General features: G+C 41.4%; 1 protein-coding gene across 3 annotated transcripts in view; it reads left to right on the top strand.

The window, feature by feature from the left end:
* Positions 1 to 3272: 3272 nt before the first annotated feature.
* PSMA8 (proteasome 20S subunit alpha 8) overlaps positions 3273 to 23037 on the top strand; it is a 71930-nt gene continuing 52165 nt past the window's right edge. For all 3 annotated transcript variants that reach the window (XM_062200241.1, XM_062200242.1, XM_062200243.1), the window contains exon 1: positions 3273 to 3374. In XM_062200241.1, coding sequence (XP_062056225.1) covers positions 3273 to 3374 — 102 coding nt within the window. The remainder of the gene's footprint in view (positions 3375 to 23037) is intronic.

Below are 23037 nucleotides of genomic sequence, written 5' to 3' on the forward strand. Positions count from 1 at the left end.
TGGAAGAATCTCCTGGCTTCTGGCTTTGGATTGGCCCAGCTTCAGCCATTGTGGCCATTTGGAGAGTGAACCAGCAGATGAAAGACCTTTCTCCCCATCTCTCCCTCTCACTGTCTGTAACTCTACCTGTCAAATAAATAAATTTTTAAAAATATTTAAGGGGGCCGGCACTGTGGTGCAGTGGGTTAATGCCCTGGCCTGAAGAGCCGGCATCCCATAGTGGTGCTGGTTTGAGACCCAACTGCTCCACTTCTGATCCAGCGGTTCAGCTCCAGCCTTGTAGCCAATTGGGGAGTGAACCAGCAGATGGAACCCCCACCCCCCTGCCTCTCCTCTCTCTGTGTAACTCTGAATTTCAAATAAATAAATAAATCTAAAAAAATTTTTAAATAATACATGGTTATGAAAAATTGCTTTTCTAAAACTGAAAATAACTTAGTGGATTGTACAAATAGCAGTTTCCTGAGACAGAATGTAAGATACTATTATTGGATGAAACTAGGTGAGGGATACAGCAGATTTCTTAGTGTCCTATTTTGAGACTTCATGTAAATCTCTAATTATTTGAAGGTAAAAAAAATTATTACTTGAACACTAAAACACTTCTCAAAAAACAGCTTCTGGGGACCAGCACTGTGGCTCAGTAGGTTAATCCTCTGCCTGCAGTGCTGGCATTCCATATGGGTGCCAATTCTAGTCCTGGCTGCTCTACTTCCAATCCAGCTCTCTGTTACGGCCTGGGAGGGCAGTGGAGGATGGCCCAAGTGCTTGGGCCCTTGCAAATGTGTGGGAGACCAGGAAGAAGCACCTGGCTCCTGGTTTCAGATCCACGCAGCTCCAACTATTGTGGCCATGTGGTGTGTGAACCAGTGGAGGGAAGACCTTTCTCTCTGTCTCTGCTTCTCACTGTCTGTAACTCTACCTCTCAAATACATAAATAAAATCTTAAAAAAAAAAAGAGCTTCTGGAAAATGTTGGTTTACTAATATTGTTAAGTAACCACTTATGGTGAATTGTTTTGATTCAGAATTATTGTTTTTCTCTGTAGAACCAAACTTTTCAAGAGTTTCAAATACTGAAGAAAACAGATGAGGAGGAATACATACAAATTGCTTTCAGGAGTCAAATAAAATTCTCAATTAAGTATTTGGAATCGAGGGAGATGACTTTTCTTCTTCCTCTTTTGTGGATAATTATTTTTTTATTTTTATTTTTTGGTTTTCGGTTTTTAGTTAAGGTTGAGTTCACCACCTTGAAGATCCTCCCCAGTGGAAAACAGCATTTTTGAGTATTAAACGATACGTGGAAAGTAATAAGAGCCAAACTTCCCTAGCTATTACAACCCACCAGGTCCCATTTTCAGTTATTATGCCTATAAACACATTTTAACTTCTGAACACTTTGCTGCAGATTGTTAATATTCCCATCTTATTGATGAGAACAGAGACAGAGTTTTTCACAGGGAGTGATGCTCTACCACAATAGACAAACATTTTGCTATAGATAACATTCTTTTTTTAAAAAAGATTTATTTATTTATTATTTTTTATTTATTTATTTTTTGACAGGCAGAGTGGACAGTGAGAGAGAGAGACAGAGAGAGAAAGGTCTTCCTTTACCGTTGGTTCACCCTCTAATGGTCGCTGCGGCCGGTGCGCTGTGGCCGGCGCACCACGGTGATCGGAAGCCAGGAGCCAAATGCTTCTCCTGGTCTCCCATGCGGGTGCAGGGCCCAAGCACTTGGGCCATCCTCCACTGCCTTCCCGGGCCACAGCAGAGAGCTGGCCTGGAAGAGGGGCAATCAGGACAGAATCTGGTGCCTCGACCGGGACTAGAACCCGGTGTGCCGGCGCCACAGGCGGAGGATTAGCCTATTAATTGCGGCACGGGCCAAAAGATTTATTTATTTGAAGGAGTTACAGAGAGAGGTAGAGAGAGAGAGAGAGAGAGAGGTCTTCCACCCGCTGGTTCACTCCCCAGATGGCTGCAACGGCTGGAGTTGTGCTGATCTGAAGCCAGGAGCTTCTTCCAGGTCTCCAATGCAGGTACATAAGCTCAAGGACGTGGGCCATCGTCTACTGCTTTCCCAGACCATAGCAGAGAGCTGGATTGGAAGAGGAGCAGCCAGGACTAGAACCCGTGCCCATATGGGATGCCGGCGCTTCAGGCCAGGGCGTTAACCTGCTGCACCACAGCGTTGGCCCCAGATAACATTCTTAAAATATGTCTTTGGGTTTCTACATTTCTTCAATTAAAACAGCATTATCGCAGGAAGCATGGTAGAGTAGCAAGTAAAACCAGCACCTGCAACATCGGCATCCAGCTCCCTGCTAATGGCCTGGGAAAACTAGCAGAAGATGGTTCAAGTGCTTGAGCCCCTGCCACCCATATGCGAGACCTGGATGAAGCTCTAGACATCCAGCTTCTGCTTGGCCCAGTATGGCCACTGTGATCACGTGGGGGAGTGAACCAGTGGATAGAAGATCTCTGTCTCTCCCTCTATTCCTGTAACTCTTTCAAAGTAAATAAGTAAATCTTTTTTTTTAAGTATTATCTTAATTCTCATAATTAGATTTAGTTTCATTAACTATTCGCTCTACATAAAGGACCCTTTGCTCAGACTATATTTTGTTAACAAGGCAAAAGAATGAAAGAGGCATTACCACTTTGAAACCCGTTTCTTTTTCTGTTTTGAAAGGCTCAGACACACACAGAGATGTTCCTTCTGCAGGTTCACTCTCCAAACACAAGTCAGGATTGAGCCAGGTCTAAGACTGGAACACCTATCTCTGCACCCCCGTCTCTGAAGTGTCTCTGAGGATGGTGGCAGCGATCCAAGTACTGAAGTCATCACCTGCTGCCTCCCGGGGTGCACATTAGCAGGATGCTGGAATGGGGAGTGGAGCCGGGACTCCAGGCACTCCAATATGGGTGAGGGCGTCCCAAACCGTGGCTAAACACCCATCCCTGAAGAACTCCTCTGTAAGCCTAAATGTCATATTACAAGCCAAGAGACCTGACACCACCCTGGGCCACACTGGGGAAAAGTGGGAGACTGCGCTTTGTACCAAGCACTGCGGGAAAACGCCGCCATTACACAAGGAAACCTCAGGCGGAACAGCTGGGTAGCCACAGAGGACTTCCGGGGACACCAAAGGCGTCGGCGCAAGGATTGCTGGGAGGCAACGCGAGGCGCGTGCGTGAGCACTTCCGGGTGGGCGCCAGCTGCTACTCAGCACCATCGGCGTCGGTATCGTGTGTTTCTGGGTGGGATGGCGTCTCGGTACGACAGGGCAATCACTGTCTTCTCCCCGGACGGACACCTTTTCCAAGTGGAATATGCTCAAGAAGCGGTGAAGAAAGGATCCACAGCGGTGAGCAAGCAAATGGCAGCGCTTCGCCCTCTGTGCGCTGTCGGGCCTTCCTTATCCCACGGCCGCGGCCCACGCTCCCGCCCCGTGGCGGGGGAAATGTCCCTGTTTGTTCCCTGTTATGGAGGGAGACTTCTGAGGTTGGGACCGGAAGTGGTGGAAAAGGGTTGGGAGTTGTCAGTTTTCACTCGTCAGCTGCCTTTGTTTTAAAACTAGTTAGAAACCCAACACCAGAGAGAGTGAGGGTACTTTATCTTGACTCTGAAAGAGGAGTACTAATGCTGTGTCTGCCAAAAAGGAAGGAAAAGAATTGTCGCTCAGAACCACCTACCTGCAGGCTCATGCCCCACTCCTTTAGAAATTCACAGACCCCTGGAGCACTTACCAGCCCCTTCATGTTGGAAAGTGCTGTTTAAGAATAATTATGGCCCCACGGCCGGCGCCATGGCTTAACAGGCTAATCCTCCGCCTTGCGGCGCCGCCAGCACACCAGGTTCTAGTCCTGGTTGGGGCGCCGGATTCTATCCTGGTTGCCCCTCTTCCAGGCCAGCTCTCTGCTGTGGCCCGGGAGTACAGTGGAGGATGGCCCAAGTGCTTGGGCCCTGCACCCCATGGGAGACCAGGAGAAGCACCTGGCTCCTGGCTTCGAATCAGCGAGATGCGTCGGCCTCAGCGGCCATTGTGCGGCCATTGGAGGGTGAACCAACGGCAAAAAGGAAGACCTTTCTCTCTGTCTCTCTCTCACTATCCACTCTTCCTGTAAAAAAAAAAAAAAAAATAATAATAATAATTATGGTCCGGGGCCAGCGCTGTGGCAGGTAAAGCCACCGCCTGCAGTGCCGACATCCCATATGAGTACCGTTTGGAGACCTGGCTGCTCCACTTCTGATCCAGCTCTCTGCTATGGCCTGGGAAAGCAGTAGAAGATGGTCCAAGTCCTTGGGCCCCTGCACCCACATGGGAGACCCAGAGGAAGCTCCAGGCTCCTGGCTTTGGATTGGTGGCGCAGCTGTGACCAATGCGGCCATCTGGGTGGGGAGGAAACCAATGGATAGAAGACCTCTCTCTGCTTCTCCTTTTCTATCTGTGCAACTCTTTCAAATAAAATAAATGCATCTTCAAAAAAAAAAAATGGTTCAAACTAAAAATTGTCCATGCCTGACCCTAAAACATGGACCAGATCAATGCAAAATCAAATCCTCGTTGGCAACGAAACGGTTAAGTACGCTGATCCAGACACACCTGTTAAGTCCCAATATTTGATATCACAATATTTGACCTTTCTGATGTTCCAAACTCCAAGAATTGCCACTTTAAAAAAAAGATTTTTTTTTTTTGACAGGCAGAGTGGATAGTGAGAGAGAGAGAGACAGAGAGAAAGGTCTTCCTTTGCCGTTGGTTCACCCTCCAATGGCTGCTGCGGCCGGCGCACCGCACTGATCTGAAGCCAGGAGCCAGGTGCTTCTCCTGGTCTCCCATGCGGGTGCAGGGCCCAAGCACTTGGGACATCCTCCACTGCCTTCCCGGGCCATAGCAGAAAGCTGGCCTGGAAGAGGGGCAACTGGGATAGAATCCAGCGCCCCAACCGGGACTAAAACCCGGTGTGCCGGCGCTGCAAAGCGGAGGATTAGCCTGTTGAGCCACGGCGCCGGCCTAAAAAAAAAGATTTATTTATTTATTTATTTTGAAAGGCAGAATTACAAAGAGGCAGAGGCAGAGAAAGAGATATTCCATCCGCTGGTTCGCTCCTCAAATGGCCCTATCCTGAACCAGGAGCTTCTTCCAGGTCTCAGCAGGCCCAGAGGCCCAAGCACATGGGCCATCTTCTATTGCTTTCCCAGGCCAAAGCAGAGAGCTGGATCAGAAGTGGAACAGCCGGGTCTGGAACTGGAACCCATATGGGATGCCAGTATTGCAGGTCCTACTCCTTCTTGTTGTTTTTAAATGATGCTGGAAGTTCCTGAGATTATAGTCTACTTTAGACTTACCTATCCACATTACTGAGAAACTTTTAAATACTCAGGGTAGCAGTAATACTGCTGCCAAATTTTAACTATATTCAATAACCTTAGTGATTTATAAAAATTGAAAAGGACAAAAGTGCCCTAGTGACCAATGATCTATTTATTACCCCTAAAACTTCCAGGTCCTAGACAGACTATGAATTCAAAAAGATCCAATTTTTTGTTAAGTGTCTCAGATTTCATGAGTATTTGTTGTGTGTGTTGGAATTTCAGGCAGTAGGTATGAGAATACACAGAGCATTTCTAAATCTAGCAGTTGTATTTCTCTTACTTTCCAAACCAACTTGGTTATGGAAGAAAATAATTTTCACTTTCAATATAAATCTATCAAATGTAAAGTGGTTTTAGAAAAACACTAGAAAGAAAAATCTTTTAAAAGTATTCCTCTATTTAATTGGGCCCAATAGTTTTGCTTCTGTTTTATAAGGTTTTTTTTTAGAATTGTAAATTTAGGAAAAGCCTGATGTAGCTTAAACCAAAAGGGTACCATTTTGATAAAAACAAAAAGTTATATAATCCCCAGCATGGCATGTAGCATATGGTTAGAAAATAATGCCCAAGTTTTAGAGCCTAAAATAAAGGGAGTAATGGGAGAAGACTGGAGTGTAATAAGAAACCACATTGGCTCATTTAAAATGTTTTAAGAATGCTATAGAACTGATTGATAGTTCCTTTGTAATGAGCTGTAAAAGGGTAAGGATATAAAAATACCTATAGTGGGCATTTTTAAAGATACGTTGCAAGGATGAGACACTCTTGTCTGAGGATTGTGAAATTATAATTTGCATCTTTGTATGAAGTCGTTCATTGTGTTTCCTTAAGGGTGCTATGACCTTTTACATAGGGTAAAGTTTATAATGGCACCTGGTTATTATAGATTGCAAAATTTCCTGTCTATAAATATCAGTTGACTTGATAAGTTATAAATAACCAAAAGTTGACCAGTTTTGACCAATATGTAGATGTAATATTATTCAATAACATAAAAAGTTATATGGGCCACAATTAGAGGCCTTGGGCTTTATTTCCTTTCTTGATGATTATTTTACAGCATGAAGTGAGGCAAGAGGCTTGTTTTCTTTTTGCTTTAGTTCCTTTTCTATAAATGCAAAATATGTTCAAATAACATTTAGGAGAAATAATACCTTTCTTAGGGGAAAAAATGAATCCTTCATAATATTCCCATGAAAAAGAAAAGATTTATTATCATTACTTGTTCTGTCCTTTCTCTGACCCCAAAATGTTATTAGCTCTATATTTCCTACTTTATCAAGTCTCAGCTCCACAGTCTGGCCATCAAAGTCTTCCATAATCCTTTTCCACCCTCTTTACTCTTGAATTCAGGGGTAGCTCCTTCTTTGTTTGTATGCTTCCTTCCATGGAGCTCAGAGAGGGGGAAAACACCTTTTTCTGCTGCTCTACACCTTAACATATCCTTGAAGAATCTCTGCATCTTTATCCTTCCTGAAACTTTCTCTTGTCCCCTCCAATCATCATGAACCTTTTTTTGCTTCTGAATTTATAATCTGTACAGAGCACAGAGTATGTTACAATATTTACTGTTTGGTCTTATTCTCATATTTTCTTTAGTGGCAGGTTTATTTAATAATCTCGCGCCAACTGGACAGTAAGATCTGGTAGAGGAGCTAGGTAGGACCTGACAGTTAAGTAATACTCTGTGGGGTGGCGTTGTGGTGTGGCTGGGTAAACCACAATAGCTTGCGACACCTGCAACCATACTGGAATGCCTGGTTTGAGTCCTGGCTACTCAGTTTCCAGTCTAGCTTCCTGCTGATGCATCCTGGAAAGCAACAGATGGATACTGGCTCAAGTACCTGGGCTCCTGAAACGTATTTGGGAGACCCAGATGGAGTTCCTGGCTCTTGGCTTCAGCCTGGGTCAACCCTGGCTGTTACTAACATTTGAGGAGTTAACCAGTAGATGGAAGCACACACTCTCTCTCTCTCCCCTCCCCCTCCCCCTCCCCCTCTCCCTCTTTCCCTGTCTCTGAATCTCTTTCTCTCTCTTTCCCTCTCTTCCTCCATTCCCTCCACACTGAAACAAAATATAAGTAATATTTTATACACCAGGCATTTTAGGTACATTATCTAACATTACGGATGATATTTAATCACCTTTTTATTACCCAGCCAGAAAATGATGGAGCCTGTATTCATACTTAAAATTTTTCTACTTTCAAAGCCTGTGTTTTTTGCATTGTATCATAGTTCAACAAATATTTGTATGTTAATTAGCTGCCATTATCACAAATGTGGAAACTACATATGTCAATTAAGTAAATTAATCTAAGTTTTAGTTTCTTTAGTTGCAGACATTAGAATATCTGCTTAACAGGGTGATGTGAGAGTTGAATGCAGTAATAGTATATGTTAAACATCGTGCATAGAATCTGGTTCACATGAAGTACTTGATAAATTGTAGGTATTATTGTCTGCTATTTGATTACTCTTTTCCTTCAATTTTTATGTGAGTCTTACATCACCTTCATTTATTATTTATTTCAAGATATCTTTATTTAGTTATTTTAAAGAGAGAGAAATTGAGATAGTTCTTCTATCCAGGCCACTAAATCTTTCTCCATATCAGCAGTGAGATTGTTTCATTTTCCTTATCTTTGGTGTATTCTTTGGACTAACACATTTAATTTCCTTCAAGAACTTTTTCTCTGTGTACACAGTTTAGCTAACTGTTTGGCACAAGAGACCTCACTTCAACTATGGCTGCTTTTGACGTACCTTCTTCATTAAGCTTAATCATTTCTAGCTTTTGATTTAAAGTGAGAGATATGTAATACCTCATTTTACTTGAACACTTAGAGTCCATTGCAGGGTTACTAATTGGTCTGATTTCAGTATTGTTGTGCTTTGGGAATAGAAAAGCCTGTGGGGAGCGAGAAAGATGGAGGACAGCTGATTGATGGAGCAGTCCACACACACACACACACACAGTATTTAACCATTCTCTGTCTTAAATGGGCATGGCTTTTGGTGTTCCCAAATAAATCCAAAATACTAATATCAAAGATCATTGATCACAGAACACCCTAACACAAAGAATAATATTTAAAACATTTGAAATATTGACAGAATTACTGAAATGCGACAGAGACATGAAATGAACACAGGCTGTTGGGAAAATGGGGCAAATAGACTTGATTGACATAGGGTTGCCACAAATCATTATTTCTAAAAACCACACAGACATATATACCCCTGTGAAGTCCAATAAAGTGAAACACAATAACATAAGGTATTCTTGTAGTCCTATAACAGACATGGGAGTGTGGATATCACTTCAAGATCCTGATTCCATTTCCTTTGGACATGTACCCCAAATGAGATTGTTAGATCACTTAGTGTCCTATTTTTAACTGTTTGAGGACTTTAATACTGTTTTCCATAATGGCTATACCAGTTTATATTCCCACCAACAGTATGCGAGGATTTTCTTTTCTCTACCTCCTTCTCAATGCGTTTTTCTTTTTGATAATAGCTATTCAGGTAGGTGTGTTATAATATCTCACTGTAGTTTTGATTTGTGTTTCTATGATGACTAGAGATGTTGAGTATTTTTTCATTTTCCTGCTGTTGCCATTTGTAAATCTTCTTTGGAGAAATGTCTGTTTAAGACTTTGGCCCATTTTTGAAGTGGATTCTTTTCTTCCTATTGAGTCCTCGAAGTTACTTATATATTTTGGATATAACCCCTTATTAGATAGATGGCTTGCAAATATTTTCTCCCAACAAAACTTTGTCTCTTTTCTCTTTCATTTCCTTTGCTGTATTTTTTTTAGTCTGTTGTGATCTCATTGTCCATTTTTGCTTTTGTTACCTATCCTTTTAGGGTGATATCCAAAAAAGCATAGTCCAAACTAATGGCAAGAAGGGTTCTTCCTATGTTTTCTTCTTGTAGTTTTACAATTTCAGATCTTTATTTTTAAGTCTTTTCATTCATTTTGCATTGCATTTTGTACACTATATGAGGTAAGGACCCAGTTCTTCTGCACATAGATATCTGGTTTCCTCAGTACCATTTATTGAAGAGATTTTCCTTTCTCCACTGTGTGTTCCTGGCATCTTTGGTGAAGATCAATTGACCCTAAATATCTGTTTTTATTTCTGGGATTCCATTCTGTTCCATTTGTCAATATATCTGTTTGTAGGCCAGTACTATGGTGTCTTGATTACATTAGCTTTGTAGAATATTTTTGTATCAAGTATTGTGCTTCTTCCGGTTTTTTTGTTCTTCCTCAAAAATGCTTTAAATATTTGATGTCTTTTGTGACTCCATGTGAGTTTTAGGGTTTTTCTTTTTTCTATTTCTGTGAAAAATATAATTGTAATTATGATAGGGATTGCATTGGATTTATAGTTTATTTTGTGTGGTATGAGCCTTTTTAAATATATACACACACACACGTATATATATATATTACTTATTTGAAAGGCAGAGTTAGAGAGAGAGAGAGAGAGAAACAGATTTTTCTACCCTCTGGTTCACTCTCCAGAAGGCCACACAGCCAGTGTTGTGCCAGTCCAGAGCCAGGGGCTTCTTTTGGTTCTCCCACGCTGATACAGGAACACAAGCACTTGGGTTACCTTCTACTGCTTTCCTAAGGCCATTAGCAGGGATCTGGACCAGAAGTGGAGCATCCAAGACTTGAACTGGTGCCTATATGGGATACTGACATCGCAGACAGCAGCTTTAACTGCTATGCCACAGCACCAGCCCCAGTTTGGACCTTTTAGCATACTAATTGTTCCAATCCATGAACAGGGAATATTGTTCCATTTATTTTTCCTGTCTTCAATTTCTTTTATCAATTGTTACAGTTTTCAGTATACAGATCTTTCACCTCCTTGGTTAAATTCACTCCTAAGTACCTTATTTTTTGAGGCTGTTATAAGTGGGATTTTTTTTTCTTAGTTTCATTTTTGGACACAATTATTAGTTATTGTACAAAGGTACCTGATTTTTGTTTGTTAAGATTTTATTTATTTGAGATGTAGAATTACGGGGAGAGGGAGAGACAGAAAGGTTTTCCATCTGCTGGTTCACTCCCCAGATGGCCATAACAGCTGGAACTGGGCCGATCCAAAGCAGGGGCCAAGAGCTTCTTCCGGGTCTCCCATGCAGGTTCAGGGGCCCAAGCACTTGGGCCATCTTCCACTGCTTTCCCAAGCCATAACCAGAGAGCTGTTTCAGAAGAAGAGCAGCCAGGACATGAACTGGCATCCACATGGGATGCTGACATGGCAGGCAGAGGTTTAGCCCATTAATCCACAGAACCAGCCCCAGCAACTGTTTTTTGCATGTTGATTTTGTAGCCTGAAGCTTCACTTAATTCTTTTATTAGTTCTAAATTTAGTAGTTCTAAAAAAATTTGAGTGTTTTATATATATGTGTGTATATATATATAGAGAGAGAGAGAAAGAGAGAGAGAGTTTTATATATATAATATCATACCATCTGTTAAAAAAAAAAAGACCATTTTAGTTTTGCCTTCCTGGGTTGGAAGCCTTTTATTCTTTTTTTTCCCTCTGGCTGGAATTTCTAGTACCATATTGAATAGAAACAGTGACAGTGAGAATCTTTATCTTCTTCCTGATTTTAAAGGAAAAGCTTTGAGCTTTTCACCATCAAGTGTGATAATAGTTGTGGGCTTGTCATGTATTGCCTTTACTAAGATACACTCTTTCTATGCATTTGTGAAAAATTTTTAACATGAATCTTAACTGGTGTTTTTGGTAATAATTGAAATGATTGTATGATTCTTACTCTTTATTTTAGTGATGTGATATATCATGTTTATTGATTTCTGTGTATTTAAACATCCTGGAATCCCAGGGATAAATTCTACTATGTTGTAATATATGATTTGTATCATGTGTTTTCAATTTGGTTTGATAGTATTTTGTTAAGGATTTTTTTTATCTATGTTAAGATAGGCTATTTACTTTCAATTTTCTTTTCTTGTAGTACCCTTGTCTGGTTTGAGATTAAAATGACCCCTCCTCTTCACTTTTTTAGTAGAATTTGATAGATGCTCAGCATTAATTATTTTTCAAATGTTTAGTAGGATTCACCAGTGAAGCTAGTAGGTTCTAGGCTTCCCTCCCCGACCCTTGGGAAGGTTGGATTACTGATTCATTTTCTTACTCACTATTGATCTGTTTAGATTTCCTATTTCTTAATGATTTCATGTTGGTAGGTCATGTGTTTCCAGGAATTTGTCTACTTTTTTTACATCATTTAATTTAGTGGCATACAGTTGCTCCTGGTAGTTTCTTTGATCCTTTGTGTTTCTGCAGTATCAGGTTTTGTTTGTTTGTTTGTTTGTTTGTTTTTTGAGACAGGCAGAATGGATAGTGAGAGAGAGAGACAGAGACAGAGAGAAAGGTCTTCCTTTTTACCGTTGGTTCACCCTCCAATGGCCGCTGCGGCCAGCGCATCGCGCTGATCCGAAGCCAGGAGCCAGGTGCTTCTCCTGGTCTCCCATGCGGGTGCAGGGCCCAAGCACTTGGGCCATCCTCCACTGCCTTCCCAGGCCATAGCAGAGAGCTGGCCTGGAAGAGGGGCAACCGGGATAGAATCCGGCACCCCAACCGGGACTAGAACCCGGTATGCCGGGGCCGCAAGGCGGAGGATTAGCCTGTTAAGCCACGGCGCCGGCCCTGCAGTATCAGTTTTTTTTTTTTTTTTTTGTCATTATTTTTTTTTTAAACTTTTATTTAATGAATATAAATTTCCAAAGTATAGCTTATGGGTTACAATGGCTTCCCCCCTCCCATAACTTCCCTCCCGCCCGCAACCCTCCCCCCTCCCGCTCCCTTTCCCCTTCCATTCGTGTAAAGATTCATTTTCAATTCTCTTTGTATACAGAAGATCAGTTTAGTATATATTAGGTAAAGATTTCAACATTTTGCCCATATAGCAACATCAAGTGAAAAAACTACCATTGGATTACTAATTATAGCATTAAATAGCAATGTACAGCACATTAAAGACAGAGATCCTACATAATTTTTTTTTTCAAAATAATTAATTTTCTATGCCATTTCCATTTTAACACCAGGTTGTTTTTTTTTTTTTCATTTCCAATTCTCTTTATATACAGAAGATCACTTCAGTATATAATTAGCAAAGACCTCATCAGTCTGCGCCCACACAGAAACGCAAAGTATAAAAATACTGTTTCAGTACCAGTCATAGCATCACTTGGCTTTAGACGACACATTAGGGACAGATCCCACATGGGGTGTAAGTACACAGTGACTCCTGTTGCTGACTTAACAATTTGACACTCCTGTTCATGGCGTCAGTAATCTCCCTAGACTCTAGTCATGAGTTGCCAGGGCTATGGAAGCCTTTAGAGTTCGCTGACTTTGATCTTATTCCGATAGGGTCATACTCAAAGTGGAGGTTCTCTCCCCCCTTTGGAGGAGGGTACCTCCTTCTTTGACGGCCCCGTTCTTTCCACTGGGATCTCACTCACAGAGATCATTCATTTAGGTCTTTTTTTTTTTTCCATGATATCTTGGCTTTCCATACCTGCTATAGTCTCATGGGCTCTTCAGCCAGATCTGAATGCCTTGAGGGCTGATTCTGAGGCCAGAGTGTTGTTTAGGGCATCTGCCATCCTATGAGTCTGCTGTGTATCCCACTTCCCATGTTGGATCTTTCTCTCCCTTTTTGATTCTATCAGTTAGTATTAGCAGATACTTGTCTTGTTTGTGTGATCTCTTTGACTCTTAGACCTATCAGAGCTATCAATTGTGAGCTGAAATTGATCACTTGGACTAGTGCGATGGAATTGGTACATGCCATCTTGATGGAATTGTGTTGGAATCCCCTGGCACATTTCTAACTCCACCCTTTGCGGCCAGACCGATTGAGCATGTTCCAAATTGTTCATCTCCTCCCTCTCTTTTTCCACTCTTAGATTTAACAGGGATCACTTTTCAGTTAAAATTTAAACACCTAAGAATAATTGTGTGTTAATTACTGAGTTCAACCAATAGTACTAGAACAACAACAACAAATACTAAAAAGGATAAAGTATTACATTGTACATTTAAAGTCAGGACAGGAGCTGATCAGTTCATTGTTGCTTATAGTGTCCATTTCACTTAGCAGGTTTCCCCTTTCGTGCTCAGTTGTCACCGATCAGGGAAAACAAATGATATTTTTCTCTTTGGGACTGGCTTAATTCACTCAGCATGATGTTTTCCAGATTGCTCCATCTTGTTGCAAATGACTGGGTTTCGTTGTTTCTTACTGCTGTATAGTATTCTATGGAGTACATGTCCCATAATTTCTTTATCCAGTCTACTGTTGATGGGCATTTGGGTTGGTTCCAGGTCTTAGCTATTGTGAATTGAGCTGCAATAAACATTAATGTGCAGATGGCTTTTTTATTTGCCAAATTAATTTCCTTTGGGTAAATTCCAAGGAGTGGAATGGCTGGGTTGTATGGTAGGGTTATGTTCAGGTTTCTGAGGAATCTCCAGACAGACTTCCATAGTGGCTTAACCAGTTTGCATTCCCACCAACAGTGGGTTAGTGTCCCTTTTTCCCCATATCCTCTCCAGCATCTGTTGTTGGTAGATTTCTGAATGTGAGCCATTCTCACCGGGGTGAGATGGAACCTCATTGTGGTTTTAATTTGCATTTCTCTGATTGCTAGTGATCTTGAGCATTTTTTCATGTGTCTGTTGGCCATTTGGATTTCCTCTTTCGAAAAATGTCTATTGAGGTCCTTGGCCCATCTCTTAAGTGGGTTGTTTGTTTTGTTGTTGTGGAGTTTCTTGATTTCTTTGTAGATTCTGGTTATCAATCCTTTATCTGTAGTATAGTTTGCGAATATTTTTTCCCATTCTGTTGGTTGCCTCTTCACTTTCCTGACTGTTTCTTTTGAAGTGCAGAAACTTCTCAATTTGATGCAATCCCAAATGTTAATTTTGGTTTTGACTGCCTGTGCTGTTGGAGTATTTTCCAGGAAGTCTTTGCCTGTGCCTATATCTTGCAGGGTTTCTCCAATGCTCTCTAATAATTTGATGGTTTCGGGTCGTAGATTTAAGTCTTTAATCCATGTTGAGTGAATTTTTGTGTAAGGTGATAGGTATGGGTCTTGCTTCAAGCTTCTGCACGTGGAAATCCAATTTTCCCAGCACCATTTATTGAATAGACTGTCCTTATTCCAGGGATTAGATTTGGATCTTTGGTCAAATATAAGTTGGCTGTAGATGTTTGGATTGATTTCTGGTGTTTCTATTCTGTTCCATTGGTCTATCCATCTGTTTCTGTACCAGTACCATGCTGTTTTGATAACAACTGCCCTGTAGTATGTCCTAAAATCAGGTATTGTGATGCCTCCGGCTTTGTTTTTGTTGTACAGGATTGCTTTGGCTATTCGAGGTCTTCTGTGTCTCCATATGAATTTCAGCATCATTTTTTCTATATCTGAGAAGAAGGTCTTCGGGATCTTGATGGGTATTGCATTGAATGTATAAATTGCTTTTGGGAGAATAGACATTTTGATAATATTGATTCTTCCAAGCCATGAGCATGGAAGATTTCTCCATTTTTTGGTATCCTCTTCTATTTGTTTCTGTAAGGTTTTGTAGTTTTCATCGTAGAGATCTTTAACGTCTTTGGTTAAGTTTATTCCAAGGTATTTGATTGTTTTTGTGGCTATTGTGAATGGGATTGATTTTAGAAGTTCTTCCTCAGCCGTGGCATTGCCTGTGTATACAAAGGCTGTTGATTTTTGTGCATTGATTTTATATCCTGCTACTTTGCCAAACTCTTCGATGAGTTCCAGCAGTCTCTTAGTAGAGTTCTTTGGGTCCCCTAAATAAAGAATCATATCATCTGCAAAGAGGGATAGTTTGAGTTCGTCCTTCCCAATTTGTATCCCTTTAATTTCTTTTTCTTGCCTAATAGCTCTGGCCAAAACTTCCAGGACTATATTGAATAGCAGTGGTGAGAGAGGGCATCCCTGTCTGGTACCAGATTTCAGTGGAAATGCTTCCAACTTTCCCCCATTCAATAGGATGTTGGCTGTGGGTTTTTCATATATTGCTTTGATTGTATTAAGGAATGTTCCTTCCATACCCAGTTTGCTTAGAGTTTTCATCATGAAAGGGTGTTGTATTTTATCAAATGCTTTCTCTGCGTCTATTGAGAGAATCATATGGTTTTTCTTCTGCAGTCTGTTAATGTAGTGTATTACATTGATTGTTTTGCGAATGTTGAACCATCCCTGCATACCGGGGATGAATCCCACTTGGTCTGGGTGGATGATCTTTCTGATGTGTTGTTGCATTCTATTGGCCAGAATTTTATTGAGTATTTTTGCATCTATGTTCATCAGGGATATTGGTCTGTAATTCTCTTTCAATGTTGCGTCTCTTTCTGGCTTAGGAATTAAGGTGATGGTGGCTTCATAGAAAGAATTTGGGAGGATTCCCTCTTTTTCGATTGCTCTGAATAGTTTGAGAAGAATTGGAGTTAGTTCTTCTCTAAATGTCTGGTAGAACTCAGCAGTGAATCCATCTGGCCCTGGGCTTTTCTTTGTTGGGAGGGCCTTTATTACTGTTTCAATTTCTGTGTCAGTTATTGGTCTGTTTAGGTTTTCTATGTCTTCCTGGCTCAATTTAGGGAGGTTGTATGTGTCCAAGAATCTGTCCATTTCTGATAGATTTCCCTGTTTGCTGGCATACAAGTCCTTGTAGTAATTTCTGATGATTCTTTTTATTTCTGTGGCGTCTGTTGTTACGTTTCCCATTTCATCTCTGATCCTATTGATTTGGGTCTTTTCTCTTCTTTTTTTAGTTAGTTGGGCCAATGGGGTGTCAATTTTGTTTATTTTTTCAAAAAACCAGCTCCTCGTTTGGCTGATTTTTTGTAATGTTTTTTTGGATTCAATCCTGTTGATTTCTTCTCTGATTTTAATTATTTCTCTTCTCCTACTGGGTTTGGGTTTGGCTTGCTGCAGATTTTCTAGATCCTTGAGATGACTTGAAAGCTCATCTATTTGGTGCCTTTCCAATTTCTTGATGTAGGCTCCTATTGATATAAACTTTCCTCTTAAAACTGCTTTTGTTGTATCCCATAGGTTTTGGTATGTTGTGGTGTTATCCTCATTTACTTCCAGAAAATTTTTGATTTCTCTTTTAATTTCTTCTATGACCCATTGTTCATTCAGGAGCATGTTGTTCAATCTCCATGTGTTTGCACGTGCTCTAGGGATTCCTGAGTTGCCAATTTCCAATTTCATTCCTTTGTGGTCTGAGAAGCTGCATGGTATGATTCTAATTCTTTTGAATTTGCTGAGACTTGCTTTATGGCCTAGTATGTGGTCAATCCTAGAGAGGGTTCCATGTACTGCTGAGAAGAATGTAAAGTCCTTAGATGTAGGATGAAATGTTCTGTAGATATCTGTTAGATCCATTTGGGCTATAGTGTCATTTAAATCTACTGTCTCCTTGTTGATCTTCTGTCCTGTTGATCTGTCTATCTCTGAGAGTGGAGTATTGAAGTCCCCCAGTACTATTGTATTGGGGTCTAAGTCTCCCTTTAAGTCCCTTAACAAGTCTTTTAAATAAGCTGGTGCCCTGTAATTAGGTGCATATACGTTGATAATCGTTATATCTTCCTGTTGAATGGTTCCCTTAATCATTATATAGTGCCCCTCTTTGTCTCTCCTAACAGTTTTTGTGGTAAAGTTTATGTTGTCTGATATTAAGATGGCTACGCCCGCTCTCTTTTCATTTCTGTTGGCGTGGTATATCTTTTTCCAGCCTTTCACTCTCAGCTTGTATGGATCATTGTTGGATAGATGGGTTTCTTGTAAGCAGCAAAAGGATGGGTTTTGTTCCTTAACCCAATCAGCCAATCGGTGTCTTTTAACTGGACAGTTCAAGCCATTAACATTCAATGTGACTATTGAGAAGGAGTAACTTTGCCCTGCCATTTGCCAAAGATATTTTCTAATATCTGGTTTGAGATTCCTGTGATATTTTGCTGTGAGTTTTCCTTCCTTTACCTTCTTTCATATTGGTGACCGTGTTTCTGTGTTTCTGTATGTAACACATCTTTAAGCATCTTTTGCAGGGCTGGACGAGTGGCAACAAATTCTTTCAATTTCTGTTTGCTGTGAAAGGTCTTAATTTCACCTTCATTCACAAATGAGAGCTTTGCAGGATATAATATTCTGGGCTGGCAGTTTTTCTCTCTTAGTACCTGGGCTATATCTCGCCATTCTCTCCTGGCTTGTAGGGTTTCTGATGAGAAATCAGCTGTAAGTCTAATTGGAGATCCTCTGAGAGTAATCTGGCGTTTCTCTCTTGCACATTTTAGGATCTTTTCTTTGTGTTTCACTGTGGTGAGTTTGATTACGACGTGTCGTGGTGAGGATCTCTTTTGATCATGTTTATTAGGGGTTCTCTGAGCTTCCTGTACTAGGATGTCTCTGTCCTTCTCCAAACCTGGGAAATTTTCTGCTAGTATCTCACTAAAAAGGCCTTCTAATCCTTTCTCCCTTTCCATGCCTTCAGGAACTCCTAGAACCCGAATGTTGGGTTTTTTAATAGTATCCTGTAGATTCCTGACAGTATTTTTCAAATTTCTGATTTCTTCTTCTTTTCTTTGGTTTGACTGTTTCCTTTCCTGTTCTCTGTCTTCTAATTCCGATATTCTCTCTTCTGCTTCACCCATTCTGTTTTTAAGGCTCTCTAATGTGTTTGCCATTTGATCTATTGAGTTCTTCATTTCATTGTGGTTTTTTGCCATTATCGCAAATTCCTGTTCCACTAGTTTTTTCATTTCATTTTGATTCCTCCTTAATATTTCATTTTCACTGGAGAGATTTTCTATCTTGTCCATTAAGGATTTCTGTAGTTCAAGAATTTGTTTTTGAGAACTTCTTAATGTTCTTATCACTTTTTTGAAATCTGCTTCTTGCATTTCCTCTATATCTTCATCTTCATAATCTTGCATTGGCGTGTCTTGTTCACTTGGGGGCGTCATAGTGCCTTCATTGTTCTTGGTACCTCCACTTCTATGTTTCTTGCTTGGCATGTTAGAGATAATTTGTGGTGTTTTTGTTTTTTTCTCTCGTTATACTATGCCTCTAAGTGAGCTGTCTGCTTTGTTGGAGCCTTAGGGGCTGTGTTGGGTGTGGCCAGAGAGCTGTGCTTATTTCTTGAGGTTTAAGGCTGTGTAAAGAGCGACTCTCCCAGATTACTTGCTCCTTGCTGGCTCGCTCTCTCTCTCTCTCTCTCTCTTTTTTTTTTTTTTTGACTCAGTTGGGAGTGGAGTTGAGGGTAGTTGAAATCTGGCCTCTGTGAGTATTCGTTTGATCTACCCCTGGGACCATACACAGAGTTTATGCAGCCCTCAATGTGTTCTCCAGTTTCGCTAAAGATACTGAGTTTGGCTGAGCTTTACATATGTAAAATCGCGGTGCTCTTTGTTTTGCTTGGTGAGTGAAGGGAGAGGCCTCTGTTCCCCCTCCCCCCAATGTCTCGGACTTCTCAGGTCTTTGTCTTACCCTCCTGGGTTCCCGTGCTGGCGAGATTCTGTGGCTCTGGCTCCTCTCCCGCCGCTGCCGCTCGGCTCGTCTCGGTTGGTTTTCCACGCGGTGGGTTCCCTGTAAGTCCTCTGTGTCTCATCCACAAGATCCGGAAGCGTTTCCTCTGCAGTTTTTTTCTTGAGTCTTTTCCTGAGGCTACAGTAATTCCTCTTTTATGAAAGTTTATTTTCCCAAACTAAGGCACACGTCCTCACTATCCGCCATCTTGGCTCCGCCCCAGTATCAGTTTTAATGTGTAACTGTTTCATTTATAATTTTGAGTCTTCTTCCTTTTTTGTTAGTGTAGTTCAAGGTTTGTTTTTTATTTTACCTTTGTTTCGATTTTATCTTTTCAGAAAATCAACTCTTAGTTTTATTAATCTTTTGTTTTTCTAGTATCTATTTCATGTGTTTCTGCTTAGACCTTTAACTCTTCCTTCTAACTTGCACTTAATTTGGTCTTTTTCTATTTTTTTAAATCTTTTTTTTTTTAAGATTTATTTATTTATTTGAAAGGTAGAATTACAGAGAGGCAGAGAGAAAGAGTGAGAGAGGTTTTCCATCCGCTGGTTCATTCCCTAGATGGCTACAATGGCCGGAGCTGTGCCAAAACAAAGCCAGGAGCCACAAGCCTCCTCCAGGTCTCCCACACAGGTGCAGGGGCCCATGTACTTGGGCCATCTTGTACTGCTTTCCCAGGCCATGGCAAAGAGCTGGATCAGAAGTGGAACAGCCAGGCCTCCAACTGGCACCCATATGGGATGCTGACACTGCAGGTAGCAGCTTTACCTGCTATGCCACAGCACCAACCCTAAATCTTTTTTCTTAATTTAGGTATTCATTGTTATAAACTTTGTTCTTAGAACTACTCTGACTGTGAGAAGCCGGTGCCGTGGCTCAACAGGCTAATCCTCTGCCTTGCAGCGCCAGCACCCCGGGTTCTAGTCCCGGTCGGGGTGCCAGATTCTGTCCCGGTTGCCCCTCTTCCAGGCCAGCTCTCTGCTGTGGCCAGGGAAAGCAGTGGAGGATGGCCCAAGTGCTTGGGCCCTGCACCCCATGGGAGACCAGGAAAAGCACCTGGCTCCTGCCATCGGATCAGCGCGGTGCACCGGCCGCAGCGGCCATTGGAGGGTGAACCAACGGCAAAGGAAGACCTTTCTCTCTGTCTCTCTCTCTGTCACTGTCCACTCTGCCTGTCAAAAAAAAAAAAAAAAGAACTACTCTGAGTGCATCCTAAAGGTTTTGGCTTTTTGTGCTTCCATTTTATTTGTCTCAAGGTGTATTTTTATTTTCCATTTGATTTCTTCTTTGACATATTGGTTGTTCAGGAATATGTTTAATTCTACATGCTTATGTATTTTCCAATTTTATTCCTGCTACTGATTTCTATTTTCATAGGATTGTAGTCAGAAAAGATAGATGATATGATTTCAATCTTAAATTTAAGATTTGTTTTGTGTCCTAACCTGTCTTGGAGAATGTTCCATGTGTGTCTGAAAAGAATGTGTATTCTGCTGATGGATAGAGTGTTTTCTGTATGCCTGTTAGATCCATTTGGTCTATGGAGTTATTCAGGTCCATTTGTTTCCTTATTGATTTTCTGTTTGAATGGCCTATTATTATGGAAAGAAGACTGTTGAAGTCTTTTATTATTATTGCAGTGCAATCTGTTTCTCCCTTTAGCTCTGCTAATATTTGATTTATATATGTAAGTGATTTAATGTTGGGTGTACACACATTTATAACTGTTTTCTCTTCACTAATTAACCTGATTATCACTCCCTACCACCACCAGAGCAACCATTAGCATGAAGACATTAGAGTTAAGCGTTTCCCTGGGGGCCCGTGTTGTGGCACAGTTAAACCCCCACTTAACACAGTGGTATCCCAGATACAGAGTGTAGGTTCAAGTCCTACTGCTCCACTTTCCATCTACCTTCCTGCATTGGGAAGGCAATAGAAAAATGACCAAAATCAATTAATCAATCAATCTCTCTCCCTCTCTCCCTCCCTTCTCCCCGTGCCTTTCAAATGCAATAAGAATATTTTTTAAAAGATGAATTATGCACCACTGTTATAGTGCTAGAATATTCTTACCTTGACAGTGAGTTTTATACTTCCATGTTTTCATGATGCTACTTTTTTATTTCTTTTTCTTTTTTTTTTTTTTTTTTGACAGGCAGAGTGGACAGTGAGAGAGAGACAGAGAGAAAGGTCTTCCTTTTGCCGTTGGTTCACCCTCCAATGGCCGCCGTGGTAGGCGCGCTGCGGCCGGCGCACCGCGCCGATCCGATGGCAGGAGCCAGGTGCTTCTCCTGGTCTCTCATGCGGGTGCAGGGCCCAAGCACTTGGGCCATCCTCCACTGCACTCCCGGGCCATAGCAGAGAGCTGGCCTGGAAGAGGGCCACCGGGTTAGAATCCGGCGCCCCAACCGGGACTAGAACCCGGTGTGCCGGCGCCGCAAGGCGGAGGATTAGCCTAGTGAGCCACGGTGCCGACTGCTTTTTTATTTCAACTTGAAGAACTCCTTTATTACTTCTTGTATGTCAGATCTAGTAGAAATGAGTTCCCACTGCTTTTGTTTATTGAGTATTGAGGGCGGTCTTTATTCCATTTCTTTCTTTCTTTTTTTTTTTTTTTTTGGACAGGCAGAGTGGACAGAGAGAGAGAGAGAAAGGTCTTCCTTCCGTTGGTTCACCCCTCAATGGCCGCTGTGGCAGGCGCACTGCGCTGATCCGAAGCCAGGAGCCAGGTGCTTCCTCCTGGTCTCCCATGCAAGTGCAGGGCCCAAGGACTTAGGATCCTCCACTGCACTCCCTGGCCATAGCAGAGAGCTGGACTGGAAGAAGAGCAACTGGGACAGAATCCAGCGCCCCGACCGGGACTAGAACCTGGGGTGCTGGCACCACAGGTGGAGGATTAGCCTATTGAGCTGTGGTGCCTGCCATCTTTACTCCATTTCTAAAGATATAGTATTCTTTTCTTAAAAAGATGTATTTTATTTATTTGAAAGACAGAATTGCAGAAAGGCAGAGACAGACAGACAGACAGAAAGTGGTCTTTCATCTGCTGGTTCACTCCTCAAATGGCCACACTGGCTGGGGCTGTGCCAGATTGGAACCAGGAGCTTCTTCCTGGTCTCCCATGTGGGTCCAAAGGCTTAAGCACTTGGGTCATCCTCTGCTGCTTTCCCAGACACTTCTGCAGGGAGCTGGATCAGAAGTGGAACAGACGGGTCTTGAACTAGCACCCATATGGGATTAGGGCATTGCAGGTGGTAGTTTAATCTGCTGTGCCACAATGCCAGCCCCAAGCTATAGTATTCTTGATTTGCAGTTTTTTGTCTTCAAAAGTTTCCTTATGTCAACCCATCCTCTTCTGACCTGAAAGGTTTCTACTGAGAAATCAATCCACTAACAGTCTTAATGAGAGTTCTGTTGTATGTGACGTGTCATTTTTCTTCTGCCATTCAAAAAAAGAATCTCTTTGGCCTTTGAGAATGTGATCATAATGTGTGTGGGTGAAGATTTCATTTTTAATATATTTCAGGTTCTGTGGCATTCACGAATGTAGTTGTTCACTTCCTTCTCTCAATTTGGAAATTTTTGTCATTTATTTAGATAAGCTTTCTGCCTGTTTCTTTTTCACTGCTCATTATAGGACTGCCACAATGTTAAAATTAGTTCTTTTTTTTCTTTTTTTTATCCTTTATTAAACTTTTATTTAATGAATATAAATTTCCAAAGTATAGCTTATGGGTTACAATGGCTTCCCCCCTCCCATAACTTCCCTCCCACCCGCAACCCTCCCCTTTCCCGCTCCCTCTCCCCTTCCATTCACATCAAGATTCATTTTCAATTCTCTTTATATACAGAAGATTAGTTTAGTATATATTAAGTAAAGATTTCAACAGTTTGCCCCATATAGCAACACAAAGTGAAAAAAATACTGTTGGAGTACTAGTTATAGCATTAAATAACAGTGTACAGCACATTAAAGACAGAGATCCTACATAATATTTTTTTAAAAATTAATTAATTTTCT

The sequence above is a fragment of the Lepus europaeus genome, chromosome 9 (genome assembly GCF_033115175.1).
Source record: "Lepus europaeus isolate LE1 chromosome 9, mLepTim1.pri, whole genome shotgun sequence".
Taxonomy (NCBI): domain Eukaryota; kingdom Metazoa; phylum Chordata; class Mammalia; order Lagomorpha; family Leporidae; genus Lepus; species Lepus europaeus.